The 12,975-nt window shown below is 35.4% G+C and overlaps 1 protein-coding gene across 9 annotated transcripts in view; it reads right to left on the bottom strand.

Annotated features, from left to right (window-relative positions):
- The window catches only part of DAAM (disheveled-associated activator of morphogenesis-like protein), a 1,051,518-nt gene that overhangs the window by 48,814 nt on the left and 989,729 nt on the right, over nt 1-12,975 (bottom strand). For all 9 annotated transcript variants that reach the window (XM_069834114.1, XM_069834116.1, XM_069834117.1 and 6 more), the window contains 4 exons: nt 10,263-10,460; nt 6,248-6,462; nt 2,854-2,920; nt 1,611-1,728 (listed from right to left, as the gene is read on the bottom strand). In XM_069834114.1, coding sequence (XP_069690215.1) covers nt 1,611-1,728; nt 2,854-2,920; nt 6,248-6,462; nt 10,263-10,460 — 598 coding nt within the window. The remainder of the gene's footprint in view (nt 1-1,610; nt 1,729-2,853; nt 2,921-6,247; nt 6,463-10,262; nt 10,461-12,975) is intronic.

Raw genomic sequence — 12,975 nt, 5'->3', positions numbered from 1 at the left:
ATAAGATCAATACAAATTCTCTCTTTATTTAGCGGCTACCTCATGCACCGGCCAGCGGCCGGGGTCTATTTGGACTGGAACCTGACTATAACGGTCACTGTCCAACAAAAAATATTTTCACGGATACTGTCTGACCTATTTTTTCGATGGTTAGAGGACAGAAAGCAATAGCTAAGTGTACAACAGTACACCCTCCATATCTTTGGGGTTAGTTGGTTACTGTTTATGACTCTTTTGTCACTTTCCACTCCGACCCTGCACAGCTATAAATTCTTACTCGTTTTTTAAGGATTGAAACACGGACATTTTCTATCGAAAATGTCAGAGTATGTTTTAGGTAGTTAACCATTCGAATTTTTTTTTTTTTCTCCTCATTCTATCTTTCTCTATATGGATCAGGTTTTACGAATTTTTCTTTTTCTCATTCACTTGATTCAGAGGAACTGTGAAGTTAGTTTGAGAGAGAAATCATGTCTAACAATAAATTTAGAGTGGTGTTAAGTTTAGAGGTGAGACGAAAAATGATTGAAGAAAGTGAGAAGGGAACATCTGCGAGAAAAATTGCAGAAATATTCGAATGTGGAAGGACACAATAAACGGTATAATTAAGAATAAAGATGAAATATTAGAAGAATGGGAGGAAGAGAGAAACTGTGTTTAGTAATGTGAATGATTTCGTTTACGAATGGTCCAAGTGTGCGAGGGGGAAGAAATTGCAGTAAGTGGGCCTATGATTCAAGAGAAAGCTCTTGAAATTGCCAAAGAACTCAACGTAAGAAATTTTGTTGCTAGTAATAGGTGGTTAGAGTGCTTTAGAAAACGGCATAACATTGCATTTCGTTCTGTGTCTGGTGAAGGAGGTGACATTGCAACCAATGTTATTGAAGAATGGAAAAAATAGACTGCCTTCAATTCTTGCGGAATATCAACTCAGAGATATTTAAAGTGTTGACGAAATAGGATTTTTCTTCAGGGCCCTCCCTAACAAAACTTAAGTTTTAAGAAAAAAGAGTGTAAAGGGGGGAAGTTGGCAAAAGACAGAATAACCCTGCTCTTTTGTTTTAATGCTCCAGGAGAAAAGGAACCACTCTTAATGACAGGGAAATCATTAAAACCGAGATGTTTGAAAAATGTTGACATGGGCTTATTGGAGGTGAAGTGGACTGCCAACAATAAAGCTTGGATGACATCATCATTGTTTGAGAATTAGCTATGCGATTTCAATTCTAAGATTAAACGACAAAATCGCAATGTGATCCATGAAATTGGCGTTTCTTCCCCCAAATACATCACACCTCCAGCCCCTTGATCAAGATATTATCCAGTCATTTAAATTGAGGTACTGCAAGCGAGTTTTGAAAAGGCTAGTTGCAAGAATGGAAGAGGCCGACATTAATATGCGTGATTGTTGTACGCGCACAGTCCTAAAAAGTCAGTGAAATTCAGTATTTTCATGCTGATTCATAAAAAAACCGCAACCTTAATCCAGCAGCCATCTGATAAAGCGGCCATTTTACAGGGTAACTTCAGATGGCCGCTTTAGACAAGTTTCACTGTACACATTTTACAGGACTGCAGACGCTCGCTTTTTAAAGCTGTAGTATACTCACATGGCAACAATACACAGTGCTGGAGGAGAGACAGAAGGTGCGGGTACGCTGCCGTGTGACTCAGTTTCCGCCTCAACAGATCAAACATGGACGTCGCACTTTTAGTATCCACGTGTTCCTAAAATAATATTGTATTATTTCAATTATGTATTCAAACTTGTCTTTTCACTGAACTCACAAATAGATCTACTGTAAACAGCAGCATTATTTAAACATTTTAAATCTAACTTTCAATAATCATGCTCGTATTGAAGAGTATTTGAACTAGTATGAAACATTGGACACAACTATCAACAATATACCTCTACTAGAAACATCAACAACCAAATTTCTTGGTTTGCATATTAATAATACAATAAATTGGAAAAATCATATCAAAGAAATAACCCCCAAACTTAGCTCAGCATGCTTCGCAATTAGGTCGTTACAACAATTTCTAAACAGCAGTATCTTGAAGACAACATATTTTGCCTATTTTCATTCCACTATGTCCTACGGAATAATATTTTGGGGAAATTCTGCAGATAGTAAAAATATATTCTTATTACAAAAAAGAGCCATTAGAAGAATAGTTGGAGCAAAGGCTAGAGAATCATGGAGATTATTTAAAAAAAAAAAATTAGAGATTCTAACCTTAACAAATCAATACATATACTCTATAATAAATTTCCTCCTATGTAATAAAGAAAATGTTCTAACTAATTCAGCCATACATAGTATAAATACCCGCAGAAAGAATGATTTTCATACGCCATCAACAAATTTATCATGCTATCAAAGGGGAGTACGTAACATGGTGATAAAAATGTTTAATAGTATTCCCGAAGACATTAAGAATCATAGCCAAAACCCTGCATTATTTAAGGTAAAACTAAAAAAATTACTTAATATCTCACACTTTCTATTCTGTAAATGAAATCTTGACATTTCACAGTACTGTGTAAATATTTTAATACTATTAAATGATAAACATATTACAATGTATAAAATATTATTGTTATTAAGGTATTAATTCTGTACGTATTTCATATTTGCATTTTATATGTATTGCATTTATATGTTAAACGTCAGAATTGGACATGTTTTTTATTCTATGCTATAAAGCAAATGTAAGAATATTCTGTCAGGTCAGGTCAGGTCAGGTCAGGTCAGGTCAGGTCAGGTCAGTCAGTCTATCTATCTATCTATCTATCTATCTATCTATCTATGTAGGAAAAGGAAACCGACAATTACTAACACTCACCTTCTCAAACTTTCTTGCTAACTCCTTTTCGTCTTCATTCCTCACCATTTCAAAGAAATCCAAATGCCTGCATGAGAAACAAATAATCAACATATACATAAATGTGAAACCACTCTAACGCAATAGTTTTTATACTAATTAATTAGACAACAGGGCTGTAGTCGTCAAATTGCAAAACGTGTAGGCTTATCATGTGAGCCCTTCGTAGCCACACAATTTTCAAATAGTATGTCGTACCTATATTCTATCTCTATGAGCTAAATTACGTGAAATGAATTGAATTCAGAACATTATGGGACTAGAAAAATTACCAAAGTTTATTAAATGCTCCTTTGTACAGTCTATTCCTTTCATTTTGCAATTAAATCAGACACTCACATGTATGGAATTTATACAGTGAAACTTCTCCAGACGACCACCCCTTTAAGACAACCACCCCTATTCCCGACCACTATTATTGGCACGGAATATCATTCCCATAAGACTGATGTATTTTGTCCCTCTTTAAGATGACCAACCCTTTCCCTGACCAATGACCATGGATTTTTACAGCTAAACAAATGGTTTTCCCCCTTTTAAGACGACCAGAATTTAAAATAAAATTGGAAATACTGTAGTACGTATTATTCCTAAACAATATTCTTAGAATTAATAAAACAGATGCTTCGCTCTTGCCCTGCCCGCAGACCCTTCCAGTCATTCTATCAGTCATCTCAGGTAGTTGTATTGTGTCATCTTTAGAATTTTAAGAATAACGGCATTTCAGCGCCAGCGAGGAACAATAAAGCCAGTAATTAATTAACTAGCGGACTTACTCGTGTTAATTATGTAAGTCTGTGTGGCTTACAGCTGTTTCGGTGCTTCATCACACCATCCTCAGAGCCTACTAGATCTCGGCGTCATCTCGAACTTCTCTGCCTGTTGTGTGGGTGCGTTTGATTGTTGAAAAGTGGAGTCAAATAGTGTGTGTGTACTGAAATTGATCTGTGTGTTGAGAATTTGATCAGGGTGTGTTTTAGTGTGTTTGTATATTTCATATTGTTCTAGTGTGTCGAGTTTTTGGTTCTTGGGTTGTATGTGTAGGATTTCCATGTCTGTATTTATGTTATTACACACCCCGATCAAATTCTCAACACACAGATCAATTTCAGTACACACACACTATTTGACTCCACTTTTCAACAATCAAACGCACCCACACAACAGGCAGAGAAGTTCGAGATGACGCCTAGATCTAGTAGGCTCTGAGGATGGTGTGATGAAGCACCGAAACAGCTGTAAGCCGCACAGACTTACATGATTAACACGAGTAAGTCCGCTAGTTAATCAATTACTTATATTCAAGTGTTAAAAGTAGTGTACGCAAGATTCAAAGTGGAATAAAGTCAGGTTCAGTGTTCAAGGTTACTGCTAAATTATTTTCCGAATTGCATGTCAAAAGATACAGTAAGTCTGTCTGATCATTTACAATATCACATTTGACAAAAGCTTTAGGAAAGATGGATTTGTATGAGTTTTGACAATACAGTCTTGGCCTACCTGACAAACTGGATTTAAAAGGGCAATTAAAGGTGTTAAGAATAACATACTGAATTGTGCAGGTGAATGTAGTTAGATTAACTGCAAATAATTCTTACCGGTATTTCTAATTTCACTGAACTACTGCGGACTACTTTTTGTTTCATTGTACAGTATTGAGAATATCACTATTAAATGTACGATTCATTGTGTATGATAAGTTACACTTGAATTTTAGTCTCATATGAATCCTAAGAAATCTGAAAAGGTTGAGGTTTAAATCCTTCATTAGCCTATATGCTAAATTTAAATAGTGTATAAATCTAAATTGTTGATACCTCCTTAAGAAGACCACCCCTTTAGACGACCACTTTTTATGTGCAATTTCTGGTGGTCGGCTTAAAGAGTTTTCACTGTATATAATACGGTTTGTATATTAGAAAATTTTCTAACATGAAAGCCTACAATTATAAAAAGTCGTGTACCTATATAATAAAGACCATAATTTATAAAACACATAATGTTCTAATTTTAATGAAGACTGGTTGAATGTTATCTTAGATTTACAGAACTCACTTACAAAACACTAACAGTTGATTGAATTTTCGTTCATTCTTGCGATATCTAGAATAAACGTATAAATAAAGGCCAATGAAGACTGCACACCTATCATACTACCTCTACTACCACAATGTAAATGTAAATAAACTTTTTTTTAGAAAATAAAAGAATGAAAATTAAAACGAGTAAAATTACTTTCAACAACTTTTGAGGAATGAACGCATCATTCATCATTTAACCCATAGTTCCAGAGTCGGAACATTGGTACCCCTGGCGAAGGTTTCAGTACCTACAAGGAATTTAGTTAAGTACACTTATTTGCCGACAGGGACAGAGGGACAAGTAATAAGCTCATTGCCTCAAATGCTACTTAGTATGGAACTAAAGTATTACTAGTGTGAGAGAGGATAAATTTAGTCCAGAGGCTCCAATTAGACTTTGAGGTCTTTGACATGCCGAAAAACTCCGACATAGCTTAAAGTTCCTCTCAGAGGACCCCAGCCGGGTTTGAACCTGCAACCTCGAGTCTCGAGAAGAGCACTTTACCCCTAGATTACCGAATTAACACATAACACGCTATATAGAGAGGACAAGCATAGCTTATACTCACCCTAGACTACAGCCCTGATACTATAGTCCCGTCGCTCTAGTTTCCTGCAGCCAATCGCGTTGCAGGTCGGCTACATTTAAACGTGTGCGTCTTCCGATTCGCTCATGAAGACGTTATTCATTTCTTAAGGCTCGATAAATACTTAATATAATCGCCCGCCATGTTGGCTCTTTCGTTGACGTTCGCAGAAAGCACACGAAGACGTTATTTGCCGCTCAATTATTTGCTGAATTACATTGCGTTTGATTTATTATCATAGGAGCTACGACATGATAATGTTTAACGGTGTGGCAAATAGATCCCTCGTTTGGTAGCTCGGCAACGAAAGAACAAAAATGGGGAACGATACTACCTACCTAGACTTTATAGAGCCTTCACTTCCTAAGACGTAAGCAAAGAGGAGGAGTCACACCAGGAATAACAGTGTCGCGACTATATAATTACAAACAAATGCGTAATACTAACGTTCGTTTAAGATCTACCACACCCAACAATATAGCACTGTTGTTTAATATTGTCGTTGCATGTTTATCTTAAATTACATGCATTTTAAAACAAGAATTACATATAAATGTTTGTCAGATTGTTCATATTCGGATTCTACTTGCCTATTAAGTGTTTTAGTCTCGTTGCATGTTTATCTTACATTACCCAATTTAAAACAAGAATTACATATAAGATTGCACACATTCAGATTCCACTTGCCTATTAAGTGTTTCATTCTCATGGCCCCGGAGCTTGTCAATGATTGGCTGGATTCCTAGCATTAGAAATTCATAACGGAGATGAAGGCGGAAGTCCAGGTTCTCTTGACCTGGTCCATAATTAAGGACGGCATTTACAAAAGACATGATGGCTGTCTTGAGGCTCACTTCGTCTCGGTAGATCCCCGTGCTGCGATCCAAGTCGTTCACAATACCCTGCGAAAATAGGTACCCTCAAGTTGTAGCTGGTTTCAATTATAATCAGCCTTACAATATACTTTCAATATGACTGTACGTGCCTCTGGTTTTAGAATGTGTGAGGTGCATATGCAATGTGTATTCAATGGTTGTATTGACGCAAATAAAATCTGAATTTAAATTTCAGATAAAGGTTTGTAAGAATGTGAACTATAAGTAGGTCAACGTGACATTAACTGTCAAGTTGGAACAGGAAGGAGAGATATTCCAAGCTTCTCAAACACTTTTAGGTTCATTAATTTCTTTCACCCAAAAGTAGTACCGATAGGCCTACTGTTTGCTAATTCACAGGTAAATTTACAGAGAAATCTAGAAATACTAAATTGTAGCTTAATTAGTAGAGGCATGGTAATAAATAAAGAGAATACGATGAAAGAGTAATGGAACGGAGAAAAATTCTCTCCAGCGCCGGGACTTGAACCCGGGTTTTCAGCTCTATGTGCTGATGCTTTATCCACTAAGCCACACCGGATACAACTCCGACGCCGGTTAGAATCGTCTCAGATTAAGCTCCAACTCTTGGGTTCCCTCTAGTGGCCGCCCTCTGCACTACATCATAGATGTCTATGAACGCAGGACCGAAGTCCACACATGTGCTGAGGTGCACTCATTATGAGTGACTAGATGGCCGGGATCCGACGGAATAAGCGCCGTCTTAAATCACGAAGTGATTTACGCATATCATATATATTATTTTATAGTACCGAAGTACATATGATATTTCCATGCAGATATTCTGCGTCATCGTATGATGAAAGAGTACTGGAACGGAGAAAAATTCTCTCCGTCGGATCCCGGCCAACTAGTCACTCATATCGAGCGCACCTCAGCACATGTGTGGACTTCGGTCCTGCGTTCATAGACATCTATGACGTAGTGCAGAGGGCGGCCACTAGAGGGAACCCAAGAGTTGGAGCTTAATCTGAGACGGTTCTAACCGGCATCGGAGTTGTATCCGGTGTGGCTTAGTGGATAAAGCATCAGCACGTAAAGCTGAAAACCCGGGTTCAAGTCCCGGTGCCGGAGAGAATTTTTCTCCGTTCCATTACTCTTTCATCGTATGATGACGCAGAATATCTGCATGGAAATATCATATGTACTTCGGTACATTAAAATAATATATAAATAAAGAGAAGACTAAAGTCATGAGAATAGGGAGAGAAGATAAAGCCTGTATAATAACTATGGAGGGTAAAAATTAAAAAAAAAGTAAAGGACTTTAAGTACTTAGGTGTTAAGATTAATAGTGATGGAAGAATTGATGTAGAAGTTAATACCAGAATAAGGAATACCAATAACCTCTATTATGCAATGAATAGAGGTTTTTTTTTTTAGGTAAAAAGGAAGTAAACGAAAGAAAAAAAATGGCTGTATACAAATCAACCTACATCCCAACACTTCTATATGGATGTGAAGCTTGGGTATTGGGGGAAAAAGTCAAGAGAAATGTACGAACTTTGGAAATGAAGTATTTAAGAAGAGAATTGGGAAAACAAGGAAAGACAAAATTAGGAATCAAACTATAAGGATGTCTCTAAATGTTAAATCCCTCCAATACGAAGTAGAACAAGTACAGCTTAGATGGTTTGTACACAAACAGAATGAGTGATGAAAGATTACCTAAACAAATATGGGAAGCCAAAGCTAGTGGGTTGGGGAAAAAAAGACACCGAGGAGACCAAGAAAGACCTGGAACAATAGCGTAGAAGAGATCTTACTGATCTTAGCAAGAGGCAGGGGCGGCTTTTATTAAGGGGCACATGGGCACGTGCCCTCCCAGTGATTTTTATTATCGTATTACGACTATATTATAATACAATTTAATTGCATTATGAAATAATAACTAAAAGAGTTTCACATTTTCATTGCTACTAATGTTTTCAGAACCTGTAGTAGTCTACGAAACCCAAGTTTTCTGAACAGGTAATAAGATGGGCTCTCTCCTCTCGTGCCCAGCGATGGACGAGGAAGGGATGGGGGTGTAAGTTGTAGGCAGGCGGAGCTCTTTGCCTCAGATCGTGTGCTTTGGGCACTGTATTTGCCGTGTCCACCAAGCCTCTTTAGTTTAGGAACAGTCCAATTAGCTGCGTCCCATTTTTAGGGGTGTTGATACTTGCTGTATAGCAGACGACATTTTACAGCTAAACTTGACATGAAAAACGTTAAATGTAAGTTTACTAATTTAGAAGCTCGACTCATTGTATAAATAACGTGTGTATATATATATATATATATATATATATATATATTAATTTGTCACAGTTATGTTGTTAATGCTCCCTGTAAACTTTTATGCTTCCATCGTATCCAAAAAAGAAAGTTTACATTACAATACATGAAGTTGGCAGTTCTCAAAAAGCTTTGTCACTGACAATAGAGAATCTTGGCGGGCGTTGTGCCGCCTTCAGTGCACACTACAGTTTTCAACTGAGTTTCCCCAAGTCTAGTGCTGCGGTAGTAAGAAGGCAGGCAGTTGCGTGATCTGTGAGTACGAACGAGTGAGAATCAGCGCATTTCTGTGATATTACACTTAGAATTCCATTTAACTTTCCTCTGGGCGTAGCAGTGCTCTCAATTGAGAGAAAGAGGTACATTCTATTCTGAACTTCAACAATAGAGTTATAGAGGTTTTTGCTCGCAGAAAGAACCGAAAAATGGAGCTCATCTACAAAAATTAGGAAGGTTAGTGCACATAAATTGGTTTTATATGTTTTTAGTTTTCAGGGTTCATCATTAAGGTTGTGCCCCACTTGACAGAATGGCCTTCGGCCGCCACTGGCAAGAGGAGTAGTATCCTTAGAACGAGCTAAAAAGATTGCAGTAGATCGCAAACAATGGTGAGCTCTTTGCAAAACCTCGACACCAAAAGGCATAAGAGGTTCGGAATAAGTAAAGTAAAAAGGTTATGAATGTGAAAGGTTGAACAGAATATATTTAATGAAGGGAGGAAGGGAGGCAGAGATAGTAAGATGGATGGCATTTGTGAGTAAGGGAAAAAGATAAGATAAATTTATATATTATTTTTTAAGTACCGAAATAATATGATATTTCTGCAAGGAAATATCATATGTACTTCGGTACATTAAAGTAATATATATGATATGCGTAAATCACTTCGTGATTTAAGACGGCTCTTATTCCGTCGGATCCCGGCCAACTAGTCACTCATAACGAGTGCACCTCAGCACATGTGTGGATTTAAGTCCTGCGTTCATAGACATCTATGACGTAGTGCAGAGGGCGGCCACTAGAGACGATTCTGTCCGACACCAGGATGGGTATCCGGTGTGGCTTAGTGGATAAAGCATCAGCATGTAGAGCTGAAAACCCGGGTTCAAATCCCGGTGCCGGAGAAAATTTTTCTCCGTTCCATTACTCTTTCACCGTAAGATAAATTTAGTTTAAATTAATGGACTTAATAACAGGGAACTGAAGAAGTAATTATTAGGTGAATACTGTAAGTCCATGTAATGGTGGCACCGTATAAAAAAATGTGAGGTCCGCCATTACATGGAGAGAGTTGTTTGACAAATATATATCATATAGAAAGTGAAAAGAGGTATCCATCATACTGCCGTGAATCTTTATAGGAGGCATGGATGTAGAACATGCTGTCGTAGACCGAGTAGCAGTTACACAAGAGAAGACGTAGGTGTAGGTAAGTGTATTTCAAAATATGTAGGCCTACATATGGAGTCAATTCCTTGCTCTACTTAATTTAAGTTAAGAATAGTATACCAGAAAATACACTCAGTTACCTGGAATCGTGTTCTCTCAGAAGCAAAGTTTTGGTAATGCAGCATGGCCTCCAACACCTTCCTGTGCCCTCCAGGCACCAAACACACGGCTCCCAAGATCTCCAACACAGCCACTTTGGTCTTAATGTTCTCCGTGCTAAGGCTCTGTGCGATGGTGTTAATTCCCGTAGGATGAGCTAACACATGTGCCCGTCCGTTCTGGAAAGCCATATCATTCAAGTAACTAATTATTTACTAAAATTAGTAACAATTCGGTATTAAAATCCACAAAATTTGTTGTTCAAAATGTTGTGTCGGTTAATACAGAGAATAAGAAAATACATTTGTTTATTTTGAGGAATGTTACACAATTGTAACACAGATGAAATTAAATGGCACTGCATTTCCTTCATATTAACTCACTAGCCATACCCATTCACTCCGCTGCAACCGTTAGAAATAAATATAAAGTAATTACATAATTAAAATAGGACATTTGATCCAGGGAACATTCGTGTTTGATAGAAGGATAAATCGTTTAATATGTTACTTAATTTAAATTGCATCCAAATAATTAAAATGCGATCATTTTTGGTCCAGAGACATTCATTTAGTGCAATGACAATTCCTTAATTTTTATTACATGCAACCATAGTTTAATGAAGATTGATATCATTTAGATTTAATGTGTATATTTTATTTTACTTGTTATAGGTTTCCATTGAATTATGGTAATAACTTAATTTTAACCCTTATTTTCTACGTATTCAGTAAATGGCGCTTGGCCCACTATGGTTGTGAACCCTTCAAATAACTTAAATTATATTATATAATATTACATATTATATTATATTATATTATATTATATTATATTATATTATATTATATTATGTCATATTATATCAGAAGTTACTGTAATAACATTATAGCATTATGTCCATCTAGAGAAACTACACTTTCCAATGGTGAAATAATAATTAATTATACAAATCGGTTAATTTAGCTTCCGATATTACTTCATACAAACACAGAAACATTCTCTGTAGGCTAATCTTTCATAGCTTTCGATTGTTGCTGTCCAAGGCCCCTTATAGACGAAGTCATTTGTTTTTTAATTAATTACACGGCCTTAGATGGCAGTTATTTTAATTTTAAAACTCATTTATCTCATTAAATATCAGTCCTATCAAAATTTTTCAAGAAATAAAACTTATCGCAAATTATTTTTAAATAAATTTTTTTATGCAACATTTTTCACAAAAATCAATAATAAGCGAGATATTTCGATTTATTTAATTAAGGCCCCCTTATAACCCCCTTTTAAATAATGTATTTTCAATGCCATATAGCTTAAAATCTAAGTTACAACGAACTTAATTTATATTCCAATTTTCATCGAAATCCGTTCAGCCATTATCGCGTGAAAAGGCAACAAACATACAGACAGACAGACATACAAACAAAAATTAAAAAAAAAAGCGATTTTCGGTTTCAGGGTGGTTAATTATATATGTTAGGACCAATTATTTTTGGAAAATCGAAAATTACCAGAAAAATTTCGGCTACAGATTTATTATTAGTATAGATTTCTAGCAAGTTTATAGGTATTTCTTAACTCAAAATCTATATAGATACTTCATAAAATTTAAATAATGCTATTTCAGTTGCAATGAGATAAAGGCATAATTAAATGTAATATTAATTATGTCATATTATATTTATTTATTATACTCCAATTTTACAGAGAACCCTATTTTACCTGAGATAGGTATGTTAGGGTTATAAATACATAATAATAATAATAATAATAATAATAATAATAATAATAATAATAATAATAATAATAATAATAATATGATATTGATTAATGAAGTCTCCTACTGAATTAATCTTACGTTTCAATTATGAAGTTAATACAATTTTACAAATCTATAAATTCAGCAAATCTCTACAAAGTTTTATAATTTATACACATGAATGAATGAAATGCAATGAGATGAAATTAAATACTAAAATACAATCTTATATTTCAATTCACAAGTTTCATGAAATGTATACTATATTATAACCTAAGCAAATAACTAATCCTAATATTCACTAGAATGTAGTTTAAATTTCTGTCGGTTGAAATCTCTGAAGACGTTACACAGTTTTCCGTTAAACAGTGTTGTTACAAGCAGTTTCTAAATTTTATACAACACATTTATCGGAATCTATTTTAAATTATTATCCTAATTTATTTCTATCAACTGTTAATTTATTTATAGCAAAATATATAAAAACTATAGAAAGAAAATCATAATAATTCAGTGGATATATACAAATTTTATCATGTGTTCAGATTACAACTTTTGTGAACGTAATTTACATATCCCATAAAATCTTAATAACAGCATTTATTTCGGAACACTTGTATTGGTGGGAGTACTTGGTGTCGCACCTGTCTGATCGACAAACTAGTTCAAGACGTTGGAGTTCAAATTTGTGACACTCTCATATTATATTTACTTCACAAAACTTTGCAACCTTAAACATAAGCTTTCATTAATCAATATGATATACGGTACATTTTATAATACAGTATTTAAAATCCTAATATGTCTATCTCAAGTAAAACAGGGTTTCATATAAAATTAATTGGAGTGTATTAATAATATGTTACTTGCTTATTTTATGAGCCTTATCAACTATTGGTTATCTAGTGTCTGAATGAAATGAAAGTGACAATGCCAGG

Source organism: Periplaneta americana, chromosome 8, assembly GCF_040183065.1.
Source record: "Periplaneta americana isolate PAMFEO1 chromosome 8, P.americana_PAMFEO1_priV1, whole genome shotgun sequence".
In the NCBI taxonomy this organism is placed as follows: Eukaryota; Metazoa; Arthropoda; class Insecta; order Blattodea; family Blattidae; genus Periplaneta; species Periplaneta americana.
Note: the sequence above shows the minus strand (reverse complement) of the source record. Positions and strands in the feature narration are given on the sequence as shown.